The sequence below is a fragment of the Apium graveolens genome, chromosome 2 (assembly GCF_009905375.1).
Source record: "Apium graveolens cultivar Ventura chromosome 2, ASM990537v1, whole genome shotgun sequence".
Lineage (NCBI taxonomy): Eukaryota > Viridiplantae > Streptophyta > Magnoliopsida > Apiales > Apiaceae > Apium > Apium graveolens.
Genome location: NC_133648.1, coordinates 233,731,883 through 233,746,666, shown reverse-complemented (window position 1 = coordinate 233,746,666; position 14,784 = coordinate 233,731,883). Strand labels below are relative to the sequence as shown.

The window sequence follows — 14,784 nt, the reverse complement described above, 5'->3', positions numbered from 1 at the left end:
TGAACCATTCGTGCCACAGGCGTTAAGCTGTACATATTGTCTGGGTAACGAATAGTTATGTAGACGAACTATTTGTATCGCAGGTAGTAAGCTGCTTGTGTTGGCTCCGTAATCAATAGTTATTTAGGCGAACTATAGGGGCTGCTTATAATGGCATTGTAACAAATAGTTATCCAGGAGAACCATTTGAGCCGCCGAATAGTGAGCTGCTTATATTGGCGTTGTAATGAATAGTTATAGGGTGCTTTTATTGGCTTTTTAATAGGTAAGCTTTTGTAGGGGGTTAAGCCCGGGTTGTAAGTAGCTCTTGCAACATATGTAAAAGATAACACCAGTCTAATGTTCAAAATAAACGTATTTAAAAATGTAGGCTTCTAATTACAACATTCATAAGACCATGATGACAAATGAGTTAAAACACTTACCGATAAAAACGCTTGAGATGGGTGGTGTTCCAAGTATTGAGAAGGGGATCTCCGGATAATTGGGCAAGGTGATAAGTCCATGTGCGTGTAGCTTGTGTTATGACATATGGGCCTTCCCAAGTAGGATCTAGTTTCTTATTTTTTAAGGGGCGGAAACTGAAGCGACCCTGAGTACCTGATCATCAACTTGAAACTGTCGAGGGAGAACTTTACCAAAGTATAGAGCAGTGTTCTGTTTGTAGTTTGTCATACGTATAAGGGCATTTTCCCTTCTTTCTTCGAGAAAATCTAGATTAATCAGTAAGCCTTGTTGATTCAGTTGGGAGTTGTAATTTTGGACTCGAAAGGAAGGTTCTCCTATTTCCACTAATACAAGAGCTTTAGTGCCATATGTATGCCAAAAGGGGCCTTCTTCGGTTGGCTTACGAGTATCAGTGTGATAGGCCCATAATATGTTTGGCAATTCTTCCTTAATGATTTTATAAGCAAGAGCCTCTCCAGATGAGTGGCTTCCACATATTCCCTCTTGGACTTCGAGCATAAAATAGTCAGCTTCTGCACAATCAACGCATTTAAGAAGAGGAGCTAAGAAAGATCTTCGATAAAGGGTGTCATTTATCACAGTATAATGGGCTGCTTTAGAGCGTAGCAATTGTGCTTCCCTTTTGTTCTGAGGAAGGATTCCCTCTTGTAGATAGAGGTAGATTGGAGTCATCCAGTTTGGGCTGTAGGAGAGAATTAATATCTCTGAGGCAGGTTCGATTAGAGGAGTTACCGAGGGGGATGTCAACAGGATTTTGTAAAGACAAGTAGACGGGGAGTGGTCTTCATTTTTGGCTAACTTTGCTAGGACATCGGCCCTTTGATTTTTTTCTCGCACAATCCCTTCAAGGAAGGCAATGCGAAATTCCGGGAGTTTGGCTCGAGTTTCTTCAAGGTATTCTATCATCAGAGGGGATTTGGCGGTGAACCCACCAAGAACATGGTTGACTATAAGTTGAGAGTCACTGTAAGCCTTAAAGTGTTGCACTTGGTGAGCTTTGGCTAATCGTAAGCTGGCTAGGAGGGCTTCATATTCGGAGCAGTTATTAGTAGCAGGGAAGCCGAATCTTATGGATTGTTGGATTTCGAATCCTTCAGGGCTTATTAACAGGATTCCTACCCCACTGCTGTCTGAAGTGGAGGTCCCATCAACAAATAATAGCCAAGAAAGAGGTAGAGAGGTTAACTGGGAAGAGTTCTCTGGAAGTACTTTGTCCTCTGAAGGTGTAGAGCATTCGATTAAGAAATCGGATAAAGCCTGACCTTTGATGGATGGCCGAGGTAGATAGGTGATGTTAAACTGGCTGAGTTCTACAACCCAATTCACTAATCTTCCGGAGAGATCAGGTTTGTGAAGGATCTTCCGTAGGGGCTGATTGGTGTACACCTTGATGTCATGTCCTTGGAAATATGGACGAAGTTTTCTTCTAGCGAGTAGGAGAGGTTATACCATTTTCTCAATAGTGGGATATCTGCTTTCTGCATCTCGCAAGACATGACTGACATAATACATGGGAAATTATCTATCTCCTTCTTCGCGAATCAAACATGAGCTTAATGCCCCAGGGGCTACGACCAGATATAGGTACAAGGGTTCTCCGGAAAGAGGTTGGGAGAGAACTGACGGAGACGTTAAGTAATTCTTCAGGGAGTCGAAAGTTTCTTGACATGAAGGTGTCTATTGTACTTCTCTAGATTTATTTACGCCTTTCAGTGCATCGAAGAAAGGGATGCTTTTTTCAGCCAATTTAGAGAAAAATCTATAACGACTCGTATATTTTAAACGTGCAATTATTGAATAAGTAAATATTTAAAATATGTGTATGGGAGCTGTCAGTTGGATATTATTTTATTGATAATTATGTGTGATTATTGGTGTTCGAGGATGATTTGTGTAATTAGTTGTGAAGCTGGGTTGTTTTGCTTTTGTATTTTAAGGTGATTCTATTCAAGGTTTATTTTCATAAATATGGGGATTATCTCTAAAATCATTTTTATGGCTTCATAATTTTACTAATTATTTTTAGGATTTTTTAAAATTGAGAAATCAATATTTCATTAATTATTTAGCCATATACGATTTTCTGATTGCAATTATTTATTAAATCCGTATTTAATTCCAAAATTCTTCAAAAATTACGATACTCATATTTATTTAAGTTTGGAATATTCCGAGAATTTTAAAATTATTTTGGTAATTTTTGAGATTAATTTCACTCGCTCGTTGATTCGTTTAAATGATAAAAGCGGGTATAAACTACGTTTCGGAAATTATTTTAAAATTTTAAAATTTATGTTTTTGTAAACTTCGGGATATTTGTGACATTTTAAGACTATTTTTGTAATTTTCTGAATTTGTTTTAAGTGGAGCTCGGATCGTTAATTGTTAAACGCGGGTGTGTTGTGCAATTCAAAAATGGTTTGAAAATTTTGAAAATTTTATTTTATTAACTCCTATTTATTCCGAGAATTTTTATGCTGTTCTGGTAAATTTTCGGGTTATTTCCACCCATAGCAGAATGACTTTTACGACCCCTGGAGATTCCCGAATGGAAATGGGAACGTAGCAGAATGGGTAAGCAAATGTATGACTTCCCAAAGAGTAAAGGCGGAACACCAGAGACCCAGTGGACTTTTACGACCCCTGGAGATTCCCGAATAGAAATGGGAACAGATAGCCATGGATTTTGTCGTAGGCTTACCAAAGACGAAAGCCAATCATGATGTCATATGGGTAATTATACACCGACTGACAAAGTCAGCTCACTTCATTCCTATCAATGAGAGATACACAGTCGATAGACAGGTGGATATTTACCTTAAGGAAATAGTGACGCGACATGGAGTCCCAGCGTCCATTGTCTCAAACCGAGACCCCAGATTCAACTCCAGATTTTGGAGGAGCTTTCAAGAATGTGCGGGAACCAAATTAAACATGAGTACCGCTTACCATCCCCAAACGGACGGACAAAGTGAAAGGACCATCCAGACACTAGAGGATATGTTGAGAGTCTGTGTAATAGACTTTAAAGGAAGTTGGGATGATCACTTGCCGCTGATCGAGTTTTCTTATAACAATAGCTTTAATGCCAGCATCGGAATGCCGCCTTACGAGGCCCTGTACGGAAGAAGGTGTCGATCTCCCTTATACTGGGATGAAGTAGGAGTGCGGAAGATGCTCGGACCCAAAGTGGTCCAAAGGACCAAAGACATAGTGGATCTTATCAGAGGACGGCTGGTAGCAGCCCAAGACAGACAGAAGAAATATGCAAACCTAGCCCGAAATGACAAGGAGTATGAAGTAGGGGACTTAGTACTGCTAAAAGTATCCCCTTGGAAGGGATTAATGAGGTTCGGAAAGAAAGGGAAACTAAGCCCAAGATACATTGGACCTTTTGAGATACTAAGACAGATTGGGAAATTAGCTTACGAGCTAGCATTACCCCCGAACCTACAACAAGTTCATAATGTGTTCCATGTGTCAATGCTAAGGAAGTATCATCGGTATGCCAGACACATAGTGGAGTACGAGCAGGTGGATATGCAACCAGATCTGACTTACGTGGAGAAACCAGTAAAAATTATGGATAAAAAGGAGCAGGTGCTTCGAAACAAAGTGATCAAGCTAGTCAGAGTGCTATGGAAGAATCATAATGTGGAAGAAACAACTTGGGAACTAGAGAGCGCAATGCTAGAAAAGTACCTCCATTTGTTTTCTATCTGATTCCGGGACGGAATCCTTTTATGGAGGGGAGACTATAATAAACCCAAAATTTTGGACTTTTTTGTAACCCTATGAATAGTGATTTTGCTGATTATGCTGAATAAGAAAACCTTTCATGCCACACTATGTAGGGGTTCTTTTATTGTTATTCTGAGATCTTATTAGTACTCTATATGGTATATAAGTGTATGTAAAGATCATCAGAATTCAAATTCAAACACTTTGATTTTTCTCGAAAATCCACCAGATATAGAAAGAATTGGGTATAAGGTAACAGGATAAAAAGGATTTAAATTCAAGGATTTTAAGAGGGGATCATAAAAAGGAATATAAAATATTGAGAAGGGTTTAGGGGAACCCAAGTAATAAGATCCCGGATATGATCCCTCAAACGATAAACGAGAACGAAAGTTAAGTGAACCGTATAACAGATCAGCGATCATTAGCCAAGTAATTAGGAGTTAATCAAAGAGGTTAGTGGATGATGATGTCATCACACCAACAAGAGGAAGACAAGTGTAACAAGATGACATAAGCAGATGACATAAGCATGACAAAGTGGGAAGGATTGGTTGGTTGATTGTGAGTCACACAATTTTTACCATGGTAACAATCTAATTAACAACAAAAGGAAGTAACCAAGCCAAAACAAATCATAACACAAAAACACAAGTTGACTTTTCATTATTCAAGCAAGAAGCTCTCGGCTTCTCCATTTCTTCAAAGAAAAGAAAATCCAAATTCAAGTTCCAAGCATTGTTAAATTGTGAGGTAATTATCCGAGGTTCCTTGTACATAGATATAGCTATCCTATGAATCTAAGCTTCCATTTCCTTCACAATCTCTTCCAATAATTCATGGAAGAAGAGGGTGAATAGTGTTTTCAAGATCTTGAAAATTTTGATCTTGTATTTTCTTTAGATAAAGCTTTAGTAAGGATTTTCAAGGGTTGTTTCAAGCTCCTTAGTTACTTCTACTCACCAAGAAAGGTATAATCTCATACCCTAGCCCTACTTTTGAATATTTAGAGTTTTTATGTTTGGTATGGTTCATGAGAAGCATGATTCTTGTATACTTAGAGTGTGGTTGGATTTGTAATGAGTTTGAAGTTATAAATCTTGATTATTGGTTAATGAACTTAAGTATAGCTTTTAGTTCATGTTTGAGGGTAGTATAAATTGGAAATCTTGAGATTTTGGGGCTGTTGTATTAAATTATGGATGGAGTTTGGTTGTAGTAATGATTGTGGGTTGATTGTGGATTGATTTGGAGTGGTACAAATTTGGTAATCGCGTAAACATATTCGTCGTAATGCCCGATTTACCTTAGACTGTTTTTGTTCTTAACTTCAGGACCCGTGAACTCCCTGCTAGGTTTAGACCATTGCCATGATTAGATAGTTCATGTTACGAGCTTCGTTTTGATATGTGGTTCGCTTGAATCCGATGTACGGTTTAGGAGAAACGACCGTTTTAAGTAACGGCGTTTCGCGAACGAACCATTACTCCTCGCCTTACTTTGAAACCTTGGTTAAGGCCCTTAAATGACTAATTGGGGTATGAAAGAATTATGTAAAGTGGATTAGGCAGTTGTCGCGAAAGAATCACCTTAAAATTCTTAATGGTTAATTTATTAAAAATGGTGGAGCCGAGGGTACTCGAGCGACTTAAGTGAATCGTTAAGCGCAAAAGCGAACGTTAGGGTCTAATTGGTTAAAGTATAGATTCTTAAGCGACTTTGGTTTAATTCCAACTTATATGTTGTTTATAGGTTACTAGACTCGTCCCAAGCCTTTTACCACCCCCAGTCGCTCAGGCAAGTTTTCTACCCGTTATACTGTTGTTGTGATGTATATATGTATGTGCATTATCTTGTGATAAGTGCATGATTATTATTAGCAAAGTCTTGCGATATATTGGAGCATGTGATATGATATTTATATGCATTCCTGTTTCGTAATCTTGATATCTAATTGTTGATTCAAATGCTTATAAGTTGCATAATACCTATGCTAGAGATAAGCAGTAGTTGCGTATACCCTTAGTATAGGGGACCCAAAGGTGAACATTTTCTAAACCGGGAGTCGATGTTCCCGAGTATAATATATATATATATATATATATATATATATATTATATACTATATATGGATATAGTATATAGTTTTCAAAACTATTAATTGAATAAGGTTTATTCGATAACTTTATTTTATTTAATGAATATTATTTTGAATATTCATTCGAGGACTTATGACTCCGCTTATTTTATTAAAACATATTCTTTATTTTATTAAAGAATAATGTTTCGATTATTCAAATAAAGATCGTACTTTCGTATAAGTATATCTTTGGTTAATTATTATTCATTTCAAGAATGAGTTTTAAAACTTCTACTTCAATTATTTTTATAAAGATTATCCTTTATGGGAATATTATTTAAATAATAATATTCAGATATTTTCCAACATATCGGGACTGATTTATTTTATTAAATCAGCATTATTCCAAATATTCTTAAAAATGTTTTCGAGTCTTCAAAATGATTTTGAAAGTTAAAGCGGATCTCAAAACTCATTTTTATATTTAAGATCTTCTTTCAAAGGGGATTTAAATTCTCGCTCAAAACCCGAGGGATCCGGCTCTGTGGTGTATTTTATATTCGCAACAAGGTTGTTGTTTTGAGAAAACATTTTGATTACTTGCCCAATATTCGGGAAGTAAGTCCATCTATTGGAGTCGGCATAAGCAACATGGGCTCAGTGGGCATCCATGAAAGTGTAAGTGGCTCAGTGGGCATCCATGAAAGTGTAAGTGGCTGAGTGGCAGTCCAGCATAGGTCCTAATGCGGCCTGGGTGATGACCAGTGGGGAATTCGTCCATCTACTAGTAGAAAAGGTTACTTATTGGTATCTTTTCCTGATCAGCAAGATATCGGGTTTATGCCAAAATTCTTTCTTCCCAAATTCATTGGGTATTGCAACTCTATTCATACTTTACATGACAGAGGTTTTCGGGAAATGTATGAGAGATATATATGGATATATATATATATCGGGACTTAGTGAAGTATCTCGTAACTTTATTTTATTCAATACTATTTCAAAGGTCGAATCTATTCAAGTCTTATGTTGTAGTCCCACCTATGTGATGAACTTCGAAAACTTAGTATACTTGAACAGTGGTAGTTCAAGTAGATTTCCAAAATGGTATAAGTATAGTGAAGTAATTGGTAACTTCATCTTCCTTTAAGCTTATATCCAGTAAGTAATTACCTTACACTTGATAAAGGTTTCCAGTAAGTTATCCATCTAGATACTTGCATTATTTTTTACACTATATATTATCTTGCGAGCTGTAATGCTCACTCTTGCTTCATTTCTTCATCACACAACAACAGTTAGGAAAGATGGCCAGACTCAAGCAGACCTAGCGCAAGCGCGTGGGAAGCGTCCTGCGTCTTCCCGTTGATATCGTAGCTGCTATAGCTGAAGAGGTAGATCTATTTGTAGATCAGGCATTCTACTTTTGGGAATCAATTATGTATAATTATAACTTGTGGCAAATAATAGAAATTAACTGTAAACTTATCAAGTAATCATTTTGGGTTGTAATAACTTTTAAATTGTGGATTCAAGGACTTGTACTTATTTCAATTTCATCTCTGAGACTATAACGTGTTGTGGTGTGTGTTAGTGTGGGGTTACAGCATGAGGTTATTTATTATTATTAATTAAGTTAAGTGATATTGTGGAAAGAAAGACCGTGACGACCCGGATCCCCGACCCCGGATCTGGGGGTGTTACAGAAATGGTATTAGAGCTAAGCGTTATAAACCTCAGTGATGATGCGATGATATAATAATAAACTCACAAAGATAATAAGAACTCTTGCCAAGTTCATGGTCGGACTACTTAAAGTAGCGCTGACAGTTAAAACCCTTACGGGAACCCTTATAAGTATAATGATAGTAACTTAGCTCGTTTAATGTGCAGGCGCCTGAGATAGAGGACCCAGAGATGTTCGAGCGTGAGCATGATGAGGCACTGCTAGATGTCGAGGATTAGGAGGAGCCTGATATGGAGGAGGACCCCTCAGAAGAGTCAGAGACAGAGGTTATTGCGATTTCAGATGAGGAGGACCCGGATGAGGTCCCAGTAGCTGAGGAGCATGTCGGAGCTATGGTAGAGTACACTGGTACCCCTTTACCCTCACTCCCGGTGGTCAGAGCTCCTACCCCTCCACCACTATCTTGGAGACCCTATGATGACAGCTCTGAGACCCATACTCCTGAGCCTAGGCAGACCGAGGAGGCACCCCCAGCGGCTCTGGATTCACCACCTCTCGACCCTGCCCATAGGCAGTCTTTGTTAGCTCACGGCTATGTTCAGGATGTTCTGAGGACTCGAGTGGCTGTTGCTGAGGCCCGGCTGGATGAGGTCAGGAGGGAGTTGGATGCGGAGAGGGCTGGTAGGCGTGCCCGAGCTCATGAGGCTAGAGCTACCTTACCCTGATCCCTGAGGAGGGAGTTGACTGGGATAGAGCTCACGGCCCGTGCGAGACTCCGATCACTTCAGGGAGATAGACATGGCAGAATCTCCAAGAGGCAGGCTGACTATATTTTCCGTCGTGCGATGGAAAGAGTATGGGAGCTGACCCGCTCCAGAGTTTGATTTAGGACCAGTGATGTGGTAGTCTAGTCGTCTAGTTAGTCGGGGCCATAGTAAGAGCCAATTTTTCGGGATAGTTGACTTGTACATAGTATCCCTTTCTCTGACTAGACAGATAGACTCATGTATTTCACTTTTGGGTAGATGACTGTAGCATGTTGTAATTTTAACCAGATCAAACTATGTATTTCTCGCATTATGTATATATTTGTTTCCTTTCAGTCCAGTTCCTTAGTGACGAGATCACTGTTTTTGTCGTTATTATTACTGCACTTCTTATTAGAACTGTCATAATATAATAGAATTGCGAGATACATTCTCCCCATTATAGAAATTGTGCAAGGCACAATTTTATGTATGATTGTGACCTAACGTTGAATTTTCCCAAAATTTATCAGTATCATGCCGCCAAGAAAGATTGGAACTAGGGTGAACCCTGAACTTGAGGACCAGGGAAGCCATAACCAGGACGGTAGGAACCCAGAACACGGTGAAGAGGAAGATGAGGATTATATTGAACAGGATGACTCCCTGTATGAAGAGGAGGAGGAAACATTTGATGTTGAAGGATTTGAGGTAGAGACTGAAGAAGGAGAAACTGAGGTTGAGCAACAAGTACCAAACCCAGACATGGATCCCGTGGGACAGTTCATGCAACTACTAAGGCAGAACTTGGAACGTCAACCCAACCCACCCCCTCAAGGAAATAACAATGTTGTGGCAAACTCTTTCAGGGCTTTCAAGTCCCTTAAGCCCCCTGAGTTCCACGGATCAGCCGACCAAGTTGAGGCAAGGGCATGGCTAAAGGTAATGGAGAAATCCTTTGAGATTCTGAGTACCGATGAGGCACAGAAGACTGTATTTGCTACCTACCTTCTAAAAGGAGAGGCCAACTACTGGTGGGAGGCCAAGAAAAACATGGAGACAGATGATATCATAACCTGGGAGAGGTTCAGTCAGTTGTTTTTGGGAAAATATTTCCCAAGGTTTATGGAGAACCAGATGGAGCTCAAGTGCTTGGAGCTAAAGCAGAATAATTTATCTGTGGCAGAGTACGAAGCAAAATTTACTGAGTTATCAAGGTTTGTGCCGGAGTTTGTAATCACCGAGGAAAAGAAAGCTAGGAGGTTTCAGCAGGGACTGAAACCATGGATTCAGAATAGGGTGGCAATCCTTGAGCTTACAGATTATGCCACTCTGGTGCAAAAGGCAACAATTGCAGAAGCCGGAAGTGAACAAATACAGAAGGAAAGAGAGAAGAAGGGAATAAAGAGGAAAAGTATGAGCATGGGTGGAGGTTCCGCAGGAGGGAGCTTCCCAACTAGATTTAATCAAGGAGCAGTGTCCCTACCAGGAAGGAGCACTGGGTTTAAGCGGCCCGTGAGTGTGAATATGAGCCAGAGCGGCCAGAAGTCAAGAATTTCCTATTCTAACCAGTCTCGACCCCCATTGCCAGCCTGTAACATTTGTGGAAAGATGCATTCTGGGGAGTGTAAGGGAAAGCCAGTAACCTGTTTAAGTGCGGTCGAGAGGGTCACTATTTAACTAAGTGCCCTTCATCAACCCCTGCCGTCATTCCAACCACCACTTGTCATCAGTGTGGACGCCCGGGTCATTGGAAGAGGGAATGCCCAATGAACAAACCAGCAGCTTCGGGAGCCAGCAGGGCTGCCTCCAATAAGCCACCTACCGTGAGGACTTTCAACATGACAGTGCAAGATGCTATGAAAGACTCAGATGTGATAGCAGGTACCCTTTCTCTAAATTCAGTTAGTGCAAATGTTTTATTTGGTTCGGGAGCAACTAAATTATTTATATCAAAGGACTTTGCGCATAAATTAAGACTTAAGGCTGAACCCTTGATAGAACCCTTACAAGTGGAAATAGCCAACCATGAAATTATTCCTGTTAACTAGATTCACCCCGCCTGTGAGTTAGATATAGGGGAATAATCTTTTAGTGTTGATCTGATTCCTTTTAAATTAGGGGAATTTGACGTAATTTTGGGAATGGACTGGCTATCTAGCAATGATGCTCAGATAGACTATAAGGGGAAGAAAGTTAAGTTGAATATCCCAGGGAAGAAAGAAGTCATATTTAGAGGGAAGAGGCAGACGCATAAATTTTTAACCATGGTCCGGGCTAATAAGATGCTACGAAAAGGAAACGAGGCTTACCTAGCCTATATGGTGGACAAGCAGAAGGAGGTGCCCAACTTGCAAGATATTCCGGTAGTCAACAAATTTGAAGATGTATTCCCACAAGACCTTCCGGGACTACCACCCGATAGAGTGATAGAATTTGCTATTGAATTGGCCCCAAGGACGGCGCCAGTTTCAAAGGCACCTTACCGGTTAGCCCCATTAGAAATGAAGGAACTGGCTACCCAATTACAAGAACTTTTGGATAAGGGAATAATAAGACCCAGTGTGTCTCCGTGGGGAGCACCAGTATTATTTGTTAAGAAAAAAGATGGGAGCATGAGGTTGTGCATCGACTACCGAGAGTTGAACAAGCTAACCATAAAGAACCGGTACTCGTTACCCAGAATAGATGATCTGTTCGACCAGCTAAAGGATGTTATTTACTTTTCCAAGATTGACCTGAGAACTGGATATCACCAACTAAAGATTAAACCCGAAGATATTCCCAAGATTGCGTTCCGTACCAGGTATGGGCACTATGAGTTCTTGGTAATGTCCTTTGGATTAACCAACGCCCCAGCGGCTTTCATGGATTTAATGAACAGAGTATTCAAGAAGTACTTGGACAAGTGTGTGATAGTTTTTATCGATGATATTTTAATCTACTCAAGGACTGAGGCAGAACATGCAGAGCATCTGAGGATAGCTCTAGGAATACTCAGAGAAGAACAGTTGTTTGCCAAATTCTCGAAGTGTGAATTCTGGCGGAAGGAAGTACATTTTTTAGGACATGTGATCAATAAGTGTTAGTCCCTTAACAATGTAGCAGGAATTACAGAAGGGGGTTGAATGGAATTCTTGAACCTTTTTCTTGAAATAAAAATGTTCAAACTCGAATACAAATATAAGTGTTTTGATTAGCACAATGCGGAATAAAAACTTAAGTGAATCAAAATATAAGTAATTAAAAACAAGAGTCTTTAAAAATTTTCTGGTGGATTAAAACAATTCCACCAGAGATATATATTATATCGAGAGAACTCTGTGTGCAAGAATGCTCACAGCTGCTTACAAATTTGAACTACTGAGAATACAGAGAAATGCTAATAATTCTGCTTACAAATGTTTCTCACTTTTTGTATCTCAGATTCTTGTTTCTATTTGCTACTTCTTAGTTTATATATATTACCAAGATTACAAAGTCAAAAGATAGAATCATTATAAAAACTATCGGATCTAATGCTTTGTTACTTTATTCTCTATTACATGGTTAATAGGCTTCCTCATTCCATTTGCATACATCCCGACGCATGTGACCAGTTGTCACTGTCAACTGATGTTTGAATTCTTTATCCGTTGAATACATGATTATCCGTCGACTTTATGATCATCCGTTGATGGCTTCATTGATCATCCATCGACTGCTATATAAAACATTCGTTGATAGCCATTTGATCATCCGTCGATGGCTTTGTTAATCATCCGTCGGTAGCTATTTTGGCACTTGACTTCATTTTATTTATGCAGAATTACAAGACATCATCTATGTACAATTAATCAACCTATTCTGCATATCTAGTTAAAGTCAACATGACTTATATGCTACTACATAATTTATACAAAGGTGTATGCAGAAATGTGCTACAAACTCATTATTACATAAGCTACTCACTCGATGGATAATAAGTCATCATCCATCGGGACTATAATAAGTTATCCATCGGGACTATAATCAGTTATCCGTCGGGACTATAATTCTTATCCATCGAGTGCTACATTATTTCACTAAGTAAAATCTACTTAGGTGTTTTGTTTATGAAATCATCAAGTACACAATATATGTACAACAATCTCCCCCAATTTATGTCTACTGGAATTATAGCCATAAATTAAGAGATACTTGATGATAACAAAACATCCTAAACATACAGCTTTAAAGAAAAGTAGATAATACTGAAAGTGCTTCACTTAATCAAAATGTGCAAAGTTTAGCTCACAGTCGTTTCAAGATGCTCCTCTAGCCTGAGTAGATTTTTCTAGTTTCTTGAATGTCTGGATCTTCTTCCAAGCTTTCTGTTATTTTCATTAATCTGATTTTGGAGCTGCCTGTGGAATTCCAGTTCATCAGATTCTGAGAGATTTAGCTTTTCTTGCATTTCCAAGAGAGTCTCATTGCTGGAAATGCTCAGTTGGTCTTCTAATCTGAAGAATCTTCTCACACCTTTGTCATCTATGAACTCCATCAGCCAGTAGGGCCTTAGATGCACTCTTCTCCCTGTGTATGGGACGATTAGAGTCTTCGGGAGTGTATCTTTAGCTCTAACACTCCTTAGTTCTTCAATCTTCTTCAATACTAGTCTTTTTGCAGTGACATTGAACCCAAAGTTCTTCTTGAAGGATGAATGAACTTTAATCAGTACAGCTTGGCTCTCTTGAAGAAACCTGTGAAGTGGCCACTGAATCTCCTTTCCTCCTTTGTACTTGAACACTAACCTTTCAGGTAGGTTTCTGTATGCATCAATTCCCCTCACTTCATCTAGTTCATCCAGATAGAGGTTTAGATCATAAAATTCTTTGATGTCACACAAGTACAAGTAGTCTCCCTTATTGACTTTGGGCTGAGGTTTGACTACAAATTTGGATTTGAGGGGTGACAGTTTCACTTTCTTGACTGCCCTTGACTTTGTCCTTTTTGGCTTGCTAAGGATTGGTAGACTGAAGTCAGGAATTGGTATGTTGTCCCACTCTATTGGCTCATCCTTGGGCACAATAGGTTCACCATGAATGTTCCTGTAGGGATCCACTACCCTTATATCTTCAAATACCACAGAGGGCTTTGATGCTTGAGTTGTAGCTGGTGTGGGTTCCTTAGGAAATTGATCTCCCAATTCCTTGTCAGCAATATCCAATTTCCTTTTTATTCTTTTAGACAATTCTTTCTTCCTTGGAGATTTCTTCTGTTCTTTAACTTGCTCACTTGATTCAGTAGCTTCAGATGGTTGAGAGGGAATTTGTTGGGATGAGCTCACAGCCTGTAGCTTGGCCAAGATAGCAATCTGCTCTTTCTTTTGTTTAGCCTTCTTTGCATCTAGAATAGCTTGCTTCTTTTCCTGCTTCAATCTGGCTTTTTCTTCTCTCTTTACTTGAGCAAATTGAGGATGTCCAGCTATCACACAAATTTCCTTTCCATTTCTGAATATCTTAGCAATTCTCCTTTTTGAAGCTGAATCAGTTGGATCTTTGTAGAAAACAATTGATCTTGACAGAAGCTTCTTCTCATCAGGCTTGGGTGTCTCATACACAGTATCCAAGGGGTTCTTAAGGGATGATTTTGAATAGTTTGCCCTTGGTTTCAGAATCATTTCAGCCTTTGGAGACTTGAAGTAGGAAGATTGTCCTATTTCCAGATAGTTCATGCTCATCTCATTCACACTGATTTTCTTGACTTGAGAGTGATGGATGGCTGACTTAACTGGCTCCTTGACAAGTTGGAACTTATTCTGTATCTCCTCATCAATCTTCTCCCAGTTGATCAAACTCAACTTTTCTTTCTCAGCAACTTTCAAGTTTGCTGCTGCCTGAATCAAATCTATACCATCTGCAACTAGTGGCTTAGAGAGAGTAATTGATGGCACAATTACCTTAGTAATTTGTATCTGAAGCTTATCCCCCTCACTTGTTCCTTTCTCCCCCTTTTTGTTATCATCAAGTTGAGGAGTCATGCCTTGTGCTTTAGCCAGTTGCATTAGAAGATTGGTCTGAGACTGTTGATTTTGAAGAATAG

General features: G+C 39.3%; 1 protein-coding gene across 1 annotated transcript; it reads right to left on the bottom strand.

The window, feature by feature from the left end:
* Positions 1 to 567: 567 nt before the first annotated feature.
* LOC141697776 (uncharacterized) lies at positions 568 to 2,137 on the bottom strand. The gene is made up of 2 exons (XM_074502324.1): positions 2,016 to 2,137; positions 568 to 1,894 (listed from the first exon to the last, which is right to left on the bottom strand). The coding sequence occupies exons 1-2, from the start codon at positions 2,135 to 2,137 to the stop codon at positions 568 to 570; spliced, it is 1,449 nt and encodes a 482-aa protein (XP_074358425.1).
* Positions 2,138 to 14,784: the final 12,647 nt, after the last annotated feature.